The 10,982-nt window shown below is 32.7% G+C and overlaps 1 protein-coding gene across 8 annotated transcripts; it reads right to left on the reverse strand.

The window, feature by feature from the left end:
- Window positions 1–2: 2 nt before the first annotated feature.
- On the reverse strand, window positions 3–10,452 carry LOC105318402 (synaptonemal complex protein 2). 8 transcript variants are annotated; one of them, XM_066065423.1, is made up of 26 exons: window positions 9,923–10,080; window positions 9,589–9,701; window positions 9,198–9,327; window positions 8,876–8,964; window positions 8,591–8,615; window positions 8,071–8,156; window positions 7,869–7,957; window positions 7,753–7,787; window positions 7,479–7,621; window positions 7,332–7,381; window positions 7,161–7,206; window positions 6,981–7,082; window positions 6,726–6,792; window positions 6,395–6,564; window positions 5,976–6,035; window positions 5,319–5,616; window positions 4,836–5,018; window positions 2,473–4,550; window positions 2,027–2,100; window positions 1,825–1,927; window positions 1,695–1,741; window positions 1,461–1,518; window positions 923–974; window positions 761–804; window positions 396–498; window positions 3–282 (listed from the first exon to the last, which is right to left on the reverse strand). In XM_066065423.1, the coding sequence occupies exons 2-26, from the start codon at window positions 9,685–9,687 to the stop codon at window positions 38–40; spliced, it is 4,476 nt and encodes a 1,491-aa protein (XP_065921495.1). In that variant the 5' UTR covers window positions 9,688–9,701; window positions 9,923–10,080; the 3' UTR covers window positions 3–37. The 8 variants fall into 8 exon arrangements, with proteins under 8 accessions (XP_065921495.1, XP_065921494.1, XP_065921492.1 ...); XM_066065422.1 differs by having other exon boundaries at window positions 4–282; window positions 8,876–8,968; window positions 9,202–9,327; XM_066065420.1 differs by lacking the exon at window positions 9,923–10,080 and adding an exon at window positions 10,279–10,452 and having other exon boundaries at window positions 5–282; window positions 8,876–8,968; window positions 9,202–9,330.
- Between the last annotated feature and the right edge of the window lie 530 nt (window positions 10,453–10,982).

Genomic DNA, 10,982 nt, shown 5'->3' on the forward strand with positions numbered 1-10,982 from the left:
TCTTTGGGTCTACTGACATTTAACTATCTACAGGTACTTATATAAACATAAGATTTGATATATGGTAACAACATGCACACTTGAACCCCAGTATACTGAAACTTTGATCTAAGAATTTGAAACCATTCAAGCACCAGTCATCAAATTTCAAAAGATAGTTTGCCTGCATGTGGTTTTGTATTTCAACTCCAAAGGAACTGATCTTTTCTGATACAACACTTTCTACTTCCTGGGATGAAGCTGTACTAATGGATATAGACATATTTTCCTTGTCATCATCACCTACAATTATCAATTAAAGCATATTTATACAATAATCAAAATTATTTTCTAAATTGTATATGCAATAATAAATTAATTTACATTTTGGAAAATTAAAATTAATTTCTGTTTACTTGTTTTGTATGTGTGTGCTGCCTGGATCCTCTGCAACCAATTCATCTGCAAGCCTTTATCCACAACTATATCCTCCTCAGTCAGACAACTGTTTTCTTTTGCTTAAAACTGTTAAGGAGACTTCTTTGTACTCTTTCTTTTTTTACCATGTTTTCCTCTATTTATTTATTAAGATACATAACAAAATTGAACACCAGTATTGTGTCATTTTGTTGGATAAAATATTGAGATAAGAACATAAGAAATACTTTTCTCCTATCAGTATTTTGTTTTGCAAATTAAGCACAAAGTATTGCATCCACTTTTGAATAATTTCTACAACAACTTATAAACGGAAATCTGCTGAAATTTGAGATAAGGATATTTTGTGCTTCCTTTTTAAACATCTTGGTTCACTTTCAATGGATTCTAAAAGAGAAAAAAGAAATACCGGTGAATATAAAGTGTCCATGATGTATACATGATTATTTCATCAGCAGTGAACATCATAAATCTCTATCTAATGATGTAACAACTCAAAATTTACCTTGGCTTTGGCTTTTCTCTGATCTTTGGGAGCAATCAATCTCATTCTCTATCTGCAAAAGCACATAAAGTACAGAGCAGAAAATTAGAATGCCCCTTATGTTTATAAATTCAGATGAAATACCATGCTGAAGGGGGAGGGGGAGTCAGTAAAGCACTGATTCATACAAAGGTTCATATATTCTGTCTATAAGGTAATTCATCGGAATTTAATTAAGCCATCTCCATAACATTCAAATTCACTTTTGGTCTCACTGGGGATACCAGTTGAAAAAAAAGTTTTGAGGTTTTGAATTATCAGAGGATTCCAGTAATGGAAATTGAAATAATTTAACTATTTAGACTTCAGTCAATTTGGTATATCCATGATATATTCCAGATTTTGAATTTTGATATGCAAGATTTTTCAGTTCAATTGAATGCATACTCCAATTTTTTTCTTTACTATGGACCTAACTGGTTCATTACTACATGTTTCTGATCAATATGAATCCAGATGCAAATAATGAATACATGTAGAATCTCTTCAAATTCAGTACCTCATCTTGTTCAGTTCGCCCAACATAGGGACTTACAGCTAGAAGGGGAGTCTGCAGTCTGTGGAAAATATTCATCAATAAATGTATTACAAAGGCTAGAATGTTACAGTATAAGTAAAACATGTACTCTGTACTGTGTTATATTCTAATATGGTTATTTAATTTATAAGAAGTGCATCTTGTTAAACAGTTAACATGCTTCAAATTGTTTAATTTTAATTGCTCATAGTATACCTTGAGGCTACATTTTCCTCTGAACAACATGATTCTTCGACTAATTTCTACAAAACAAACATTACACCATTATCTATGCAACTTTTAACTATGCCATAACTTCATTAGTTGTAATTCTAAGTTACTGTACCTGACAACTCTGTCTGAATTTTGATAAAATAGACTCGGGGGTTGTAGGCTTGGCAGTGTTGGCTGGACTGTTTTCTGAATTCTGTATCATCTTTGACCTATTACTAAAGAAACCAAAAACTGTGAATCAAAGACTCAAAATAAGTGCTACAGGTATTTGTAAATATACATTTGTAGATTACCGGTACATGATCTACCAATACCTTCTTTTCTGCTTTTTCCTTGGGACTGGACTTTCAGAAGGACTAGGCATTTCTCCTGTATCAACAGCATATTTCTAAGATAAATAAAAAGGCCACTATTACTTTCAACAAACAAGAGTGCAAGGCATCAAATTGCATACTGCTACAAGAGATAAATCCAAATCCCAGCACTGATTGCAAGGCAAACATTTAGATTTGTTGTTTATGTCATTGTATGAAAGTGTTATAAACTTTAAAAATAGTCTGATCAGTTTGAGCATCTAAAAAAGTATGGTGAACTGGCAATACCCTGTATCTTTGATAATACTTCCATTTAACAAAGCAATTCATTAAATTTAAGGATAGGAACTGTACATTTCCATTATCATTGATGTTCATTGATTAATGATAAACTGATTTACATCCACCAATTGCTTTAAATTTCTAATTCATCAAAAGTCACATACCTGTACTTCACTTTTTTCCTCCATAAATGAGTAATCTTTTGTTTGTTTCCAATTATCCATACAACTCCCAGGGATATTCTGGGATTCCAAAGGAGAACCTGACAATGAACCATCATCAAATGCTTCTTCAGGACTTGGAATACAGGAGATGGCATAGTCATCCTCATCAGATTCTTTTTGTCTGTTACTGCACCTTTGACTAGTTTTACTTGCACCAGAATTCTTCGGCTTTGGTTTAGATTGTTGTCTTTCCAATTGGCAGGTATTTTCCATCTGATATAATGAAACTATATTTTCCTCATCAGTGTGGTTATATTTACTGATCCTGCTCTGCTTTATAGCATCATAGCTGTTCAGGCTGTCTTCCTTCTTGGATGCTTTTTGTCTCTCACCATGAACTTTGTTTGACTTAATCTGTCTATTGGTATGCACATCTTTGTACACATAATCAGGGGAATTTGTCTTCTTCCTACCCCTTCCCTTTCCTCTCTTCACAGATTTTTGATTGATTTGTTTTGGCTTGGTTTTATTTGAGTTCATCATTAAGTTATTGCTGTATTCTGAACAATTGTCATCAAAAATGTAAGGGTCATTACCAGCATCTCCACCTGGAGAGGACACACACTGTGATGAGTATGTCATCTGTACTGACAGTGTCTTTGTGACTTGCTGAGAGTATTTCTTGACTGCTGGGCTATCGCCACAAAAATCAACATCTTTATTATTTGCAGTTGGTACTCTCTGACTACCCCTCAATTTGCCATATGTCTTAAACCATTTAGTGTTGTATTTGGAATGTTGAGGCATGCACTTATACCAAGGGCTTTCTTTAAAACTAAGATCTGTGGCCAGACTTTTATTACTCGCACAGTCATTTGAATATCTGGCATTCTCTTGGCTTTCTTGAATAACATCTATTTCATTTTCTTGGTCAGAATCTACTACATCCACAAGTGGAGCAGATTTTGAAATTGTCTGAATAACTTTAGCATTACTTTCTTCCTCATCTTCATCTTTCCATTCAAACACAGCAGTATCTGTCATGGGAAGATTGTCCAAACACTGCTTGGTTTTATCTGTTAAAGCATAGAGACTTTTCCCAGTAGTGCTTTTTTGTGTTTTACTTGATGCAGGGGGTGCTTTTGCTTCTTTTTTCTTGGAACCTTTTGGTCGACCACGCTTCTTGCTGGGTTGAACAGACTTTTTATCCATTGGCTCCTCATCTTTAGTGGGTACTGTACTGTTTACAGGGTAACTCTCTCTTGTTTCCAGTCTTTGTAACTCTACAACAGGAGATATCTGCTTCTTAGTGGAGGTTTTGGTAGGCCCCCTTTTTCTCCCCTGCAGTTTTTTGTCTTTTTCCTCACTTTCATTGATACCGGAGTTATTTGACACATTTTGTTGCACACATTTCCTACTTCTTTTCCCTACAGCACATTGCTGGTTTTCAGTCTCTTGTTGACTATTACTATCTCTGGTACTTTCTGTATCTGACTCTGTATACACACAAACATTGGTCATTAGACAATCATCAGCATCAGAATCTACAGAATCTACTTCAGTCGGTTGAATCATATTTTCTACAACTTCTGCATCACTTTTAGCAATTTGTTTTACTTCTCTTTTACAGTCATTCACTGGGGAAACTGTTGTTTCAAGTTTGTCACATTCTGTACCAGTGTTGCACAATTTTTTGGGAGGAATTTTAAAAATGTCCTTTTGTAAAACATTCTCCTTTTTAGAAGAAATATGATTATCGGAATTTGAATATTTGCTCCCAATGATATCCAAAGCAGTGTCCTTTTCTTGTTCACTAGAATGCTTCAATTTTGATTGACCTGTCTCAGTATAGTTAATATTTTTCATATTTTTGCTGTTTTTAGTTTGTGGTCTGTCAGTTTTCTTCCAGCCTTGCTCTTTTTTGTCAAGAATTTGCAGATCTTCAACAGCATCATCCATTTCACTGAGAAGTAACTCTTCATCAATGTCTAAATCAGACATATCATTCTTGTCTTCAGGGACATTTGTGGATGTTGATTTACTAATTGTTTCCTTCTTTTCTTTAGATGAATTTGTGGCTAAAATAACATACTATCAATCCTATTACATGTAACAGAAATTGCAAAAATACCTAAAACACCTTAGTGAAAAAATTGTCAATTGCAGGAAAGCATGTGAGCAAATAAAATTATAGCATTTCATTTGATCAAACAAGATTCTGTTTCTTTTAATTTTCCAGCATCAGATTAAATGTAATTATTAATGTTCTTTACTCCACCCAGTCAGAAATTATTTCATTATAAATATTGTCATTTACCCTTACTTAAGATACTTTAGTCATGCATTCTATACAAGATACTCACATGTACTCTGAAGTCTCTGTGGTTTTGTTTCAGTTTTCTTTTCCCTGTCATTTAGAGTTTTTGTGCTCCCTCTTTTCCCAGCTTCAACATTGGTTTTAAACTTTTTGACTGGTGGGGTAACAGTTACAACAGGTGTTTTAACTTTCTTCTTTTTACCAACAGCTGGTATCTTTGGGGTGGTCACTTTAATTAAATTGCATTACACTGTATTAAGAATCAACAAACCAATCAACAACAAGAAACACTATACAAAAAATACACAAAATCATTACAACAGAATGTTTTTGAGAGTCACTATGGTGTGTCCCATGAAAACATTGACCATTTACTAGCATCAACTTTGACCTTGCATGACCATTCATTTTTTTTAAGTTAAAAAAATATGTCGAAGACAAGTTTAAAGTTGCATGTAGACAGATACATGTAAAATTATTCTACAAACATGAAAATTCTTAGAAGCATTAAACATATAAAATGTCACACCTTTATGTTCTCTTTTGCTTTGAACATTTGAATAGAAAGTTGCTGATGATATCTTTAGTGGAGATGCTGTACGAGATGCCTTTGATGATACAGATGAACTATATCCTTTCTTGCTGCTCACTCTAACTGCTGCCTGTTTGACCGGTCTCTTTTTCTGTTCCTCCCGTTCAGTATCTGTGCGCAGTGGTCCACTATCTTTTCTTTCCCTCCTCCAGTTGTCTTGTACAAGATGCATTGGTGTACAGGGACTGGAAGCTTTGTGTGTGTTTTTCTCCGTAGGTTTTGGTATTGTTACTTCCTATGATGATTTAAAATGAAGTGCGGTGAATGCAGATGCAAGGAACTATATTTAAAGCTTTATGGGGTAACGTAAGAAAAACTTTTATCTGCATTGTACATGTATCTAAATGTGCATTTTACCCAAACAGTAAACCAAGTATTACATGCAAGAAATATTCAGGAGATTTGCTATCAACCTCTACATGTAGATATTGATTACCAATTTCCTCATTTATATATTTTGATAAATACCGGTAAGAAAGACTAAAAGAAATTGCTCAAAGAATTATAATCACTGCATACTTGTTGACAGACATTAGAAAATAAAAATGATGCACATCATACTTGGAATGCAGTTAATGAGAGGTATAGGCTCACCTGAGAGAAATCTCTTTGAATTTTTACAGGAAACTCCACTGTAGAAACTTTTTGTGAACTCTGTGATTGTTTCAAATATGTACACATTTTATATTTAATCAATATTTCAAACGTTAAATAGGATGCCAAGAATAGTCATGCTGAGGTCTTGATAACCCTTTCACAGAATAATTACCTGTTTACATTTGTTATGTGATTTTTGGCCAAATGATATATTATACCAATGAAAGAAATCTATTCCAAGAATGTCAAAGTTTTTTGTTACTACAGCAGACAAATGCTAATACATGTATTTAATATACGTGATGTCATCAATCATGACAAATTAATGAAAATACCAGAGGGCAATTAAAATATCTTTTTTTTTTTTGTTTTATATCCAGTTGTTAAATAATAAAAATGTGGGGGGAAATTCTCACCTGAATGACATTACAACAATCTGGAAGAGTCTGTTCAACCACAAGCTCAATGTCAGTCTCAGATGCAAAGTGGATTTGCATGTGCTGTCCATCTACTGATGTTTGACTTGGAAACAAAATTCTTATTGGTTTTTCAAACACTATTTCAAGGTCTGTGGTTATCTTTGTCTCTGAAGTTAGAAAATACATGTATTATTGTCAATTCTTTAAGTTTTAATTTACTTCATTTTTTTTTAATCTACAGTTATTCCTGAATCTGGTATTTTGGTACATGTATCTTAAAATATCTATAACATAAATCTATTACATAAAAATTGAATATTTTTCACACTTTGCAGTTTGATTTCTGCAACATCTTCATTTCTTATAGAAATAGTTTCCCAGAAGTCACAATCATTCTGAAAAAAGAAAAAATCTTTTCAAATAAAATATCAAGTGTACACTATATCAATAAATAAATGGTACTGTACAGTAATATATTTAAACAAACAAAATGTACAGGTACACATTTATTCACATACATGTACATGCATGCTGTACTTAATATCCATGAATATGCTCCAATTTGCAAAGCAATTGCACATACCTCTGAATTACTGCTTTGTTCACAAAACAATGTGATTCTCTTTGTTCCTGTGTTAAAATCTACCCAAAACTGTTCATATTCTTCATCATTAGGCTTGACCAGCTAAAAGGAAAAAAGAATTAAATTTCTATATCCATCTGATGGTGAAAGCAAAATAAAATCAATCACTTTTATAATTACCTCTTTGTTGCCTAATACAACACGGGTACAAGGGATGGAATAAACACTGCAAGTACAAGGCAAACATTTGATTACTTAATATAGCAATATACATTATACAGCAATTTAAGTCTTACTTTAGTACAATTGCAATAAAAAATAGATTAACAATTCATATTTCTTCCTACTCACAGTTGGTTGGGTATGGAAGCATTGTATTCATTCAAAAAGATTCTGCAGTCCTGAAAAACAATTGTAAAAGTGACTTTGTTTGAAATGTAAAAAGTTGTCTCCCTTATCACAGAAAACAAATTATTGAGAATCATATGCATCACTTACTGTTTCAAACTGAGCATCTTTTATAAGCATGAACCTGTCAAGAATGGTTTGGCTATGAAAGAAATTTGTGGCATATTCTCTTCTTTGCTTCCTTGGAATAATTCTGAACAAGCACTCCAGTATTCCAACTTGACACTCATAATCTGCAAAAGATTTTCCAGGAATTCAATTTTACATGCATTTTTTTTTTGAATTATGCATGAACTTAAACACAGCAAATACAAACCAACATTTAAGTACAAAGCTCTGTGACATAAATAATTGAATTCTTTACCTCCTAGTGCCTCTAATTTTGCTGCAATGGCTTTCCTAAAAAAAATGTACCAAAACATGTTGATAGTTATAGAACTAAGAAATAATTAATAGCTATGGTATGTTGTTAAACCTTACAGTTTGTTAGCGTTATCAGTCCTCTGTAACATCTTTTCTTTGGTAGTCAATGTGCAGTTTTCAAGAATCATATTGCATCCTTTAAGAACCTAAAAGTCACAAACAATTGTTAATCATGAGACACAACAAATTGTTCATTGTAACAATAAGATTCAACAACCATTATTTAGTTTTTAAAACTTTTTATTGCATGAACACAAACCTCTATGCCATGAAGATAATTTGTCTGTCTTTTCAAGACCAGGTCTAGACACTTAGGACAAAATTCCAACAGAAAACTGTCTTTGTCTGAATTAAAATAAATTATAATTCATATATAAGCATGTACATTGTGTAATTTTTAATTTGCATTCAAGCTAGTTAAAAGTTTGTTTGAAACAATTCTGTCTATTTGATATACATGTATGGACTATTTTTAAATTGCACACAGATGATAATACATGTAACATCGGGATGCACATGAAAAATATTCAATTACAGAGACAAATTAAAGATAAAGATAATTCATTAAAAAGTGTCAGTAGCAATAAATGAAATTTTGTTATACAATTGTAATGTAAATTCATATCTATACCTAGCTGTGTCTAATTTTGTTACAAAATTACACTGCAAATCCAACAAACTCTAACAAAAACAGTGCATAACATTGCATGTACTGCATAAACTTTTTCAATTTCAAGAAAAAAAACTTAAAGCTAAATTTGAACTATTTCAATTCATACCATCTGTCAAGCCCTCTGCAATGGCCTACAATGCAACTTCTTATTAAAATATTGTATCCAGCAAACCATATCAGCTAGGTTTTATGTGTTACTGCAATTATTCATTCTGTTTTTATACACATTTCATGTATCATTAATTTTTTTTATTATGGCAGAGAGAAATTTCACTAGCCAAGGGTGACAATCTACTCTTTCAAATGTGAAAAGAGATGAGAAGTGGGATGTTTCCATTGGCTTGAAAGCAACTTGTCATTTTATTGCTTTTTAAGAAGATAATAAACATACGTTGACAACATCCAAGAGCTGTTCCTCTATCACTTCCCATTCTTTCCTCTCCTGGTGGTCTTTTGAAAGAGCTTCATCAAAACACTTTCCTAAGTATAAAAAAACAATAAAAACATTATATTTTCATTCTATGCATGAATAGCTCTGAGTATATGTATTTATTGCTGAATTCACAATAGAACTTCTATATCAAATCCGGAATTTCAACATTTCTCTTGGACTCGCAATATTATAGTTAAAACAACTTTAATTACTGCCAAACTTGGAAATCTCATTTATTCAAAAAGGATTCGCTTTTAAAGAATGTAATTGAAAGAGATACTTATCATTCTGTCAAATCCAACTTTCTTGACCCTTTTGGCCATATCACTGTTTGATAGAGTTGTGTAGAGTACATACAGCATTTCTTGCAAACTTCGAAGCTCTTCTGCATCCTTTCCAAATCTTTTAGACTGCTGCATAAATTAAAAAATCAAAGTACATGTACGAATATCGATACAAAGGGGGGGGGGGGGTAGGGGGTATAACGATATACTATATGTAATATCATACCGGTAGTACAGAACTGTAATTATACACAAGATATGAAAATAACTTAAATTATTCCTTAAAGTACCCATATATATCATATTATAAACATTGAATAATCACTTGATGCGGGCCTCTTCATAAAATAAATGCTATAAATTAAATTCATGATAAATTATACTTACAACGCATGCATTTTCTAATTTCTGTCTTAAAAATCTTTCAGTGTCTGCATCCCACTTCTCTGCCCCTTTTTCTAAATATTCTTTTACTGCGTTGAACATTTTCTGTCTTAAATCTACAAATCGAAATCTTATTCAGCTAAACACGCCAATAATTGAAGTTTTATAAGCTTATTGATTGTAACTATCAAATATATAGGCTATGTTGTAAACGATTATCAACTGATCAATCGCACATGTCAGTGAGGAAATTCCTACTCTTGGAACTTTGCATATATTTTATTCAAAAGCGTAATCTCTTGCGTTTCAAATACATATCTAATAAAAAAAATCTTACTAAAAATAATCACTTATCCTCAAAGAAATTGCAGCGTTCAGAATGTTTGTAAACAAGCATGGCATGACAGACGACCGAAACACTTCCTATTCTGCGTCCTGACCTTTGAACTTTACGTCACAAGGCGCGCAAATGTCAGATGTCATGCCTCCAAATTATCAAATGAATTTTCCACATACGAGATCAAATCAGCTTATTAGTTCGTCTTATTTGATGTTAAAGAGATAGATACATATAAAAATAAAACATTTTAATGAAATAATCAAGACTTCTTTTGAAAATTTATTTATTCATAACAACATTAATAAATTTGCAATGATATATGGTTGGTTCTGTTTTCGTGTACACGTGCTGACCTGTTGAAGACGCCTGCTCTTGACTGATATTTTTACAATGATTAAAACGATCTGCAGACCTAAGATATTTTGTCTGCTTTATTTAACGACATCAATTTGTTGATTCTTCTCGAAATTTTGGTCTCTCAAAGGGTTGGATGTTTCCATAATCTGCTACGTGCGAGTTTCTTTGTAAACAATGACGCGTCACACAAGAGCGCCATCAAGCGTTCATAAAAATCTATATTTAGTTCAAGATCGGCAACTCTAAATATTTTGCGGAACATCGATAGAAAACGGCGGGAAAATCGAAAAGTACAACACGCGCAAAATATCAAGACGCAGTTTTTCATTTCTGCATTAAACCTTTAAAGAAAACAATAAGAAGTTGTAATTACTTCATAAATTTTTGCCTCAAAAGACATGTATTGCATATTCAATGGTGACTTCCACATAGTTTTTCATCAAAACAGAAAAGAATCTGATTTAAGGGTACCTCTTCAATGGTATTGATTCCGCCTTGCATTATTTTTGTTCAGCCCGACGGAAAGAAGGGTATTTTGGTGCATATTGTTTTCTAGGCTTGTTTTAGTGATGCTGCAGCTGTTTTGATAGTTATGTAAAATGACTTCTTACAAGAATGGTGGGCTACTTGTCTCCACCATTGTTGTGCACTTTTCATAATGTTCCGCCAGTAATGTCCGATATTTTCGTCTAATTATGAA

The sequence above is a fragment of the Magallana gigas genome, chromosome 7 (genome assembly GCF_963853765.1).
Source record: "Magallana gigas chromosome 7, xbMagGiga1.1, whole genome shotgun sequence".
Classification (NCBI taxonomy): Eukaryota; Metazoa; Mollusca; class Bivalvia; order Ostreida; family Ostreidae; genus Magallana; species Magallana gigas.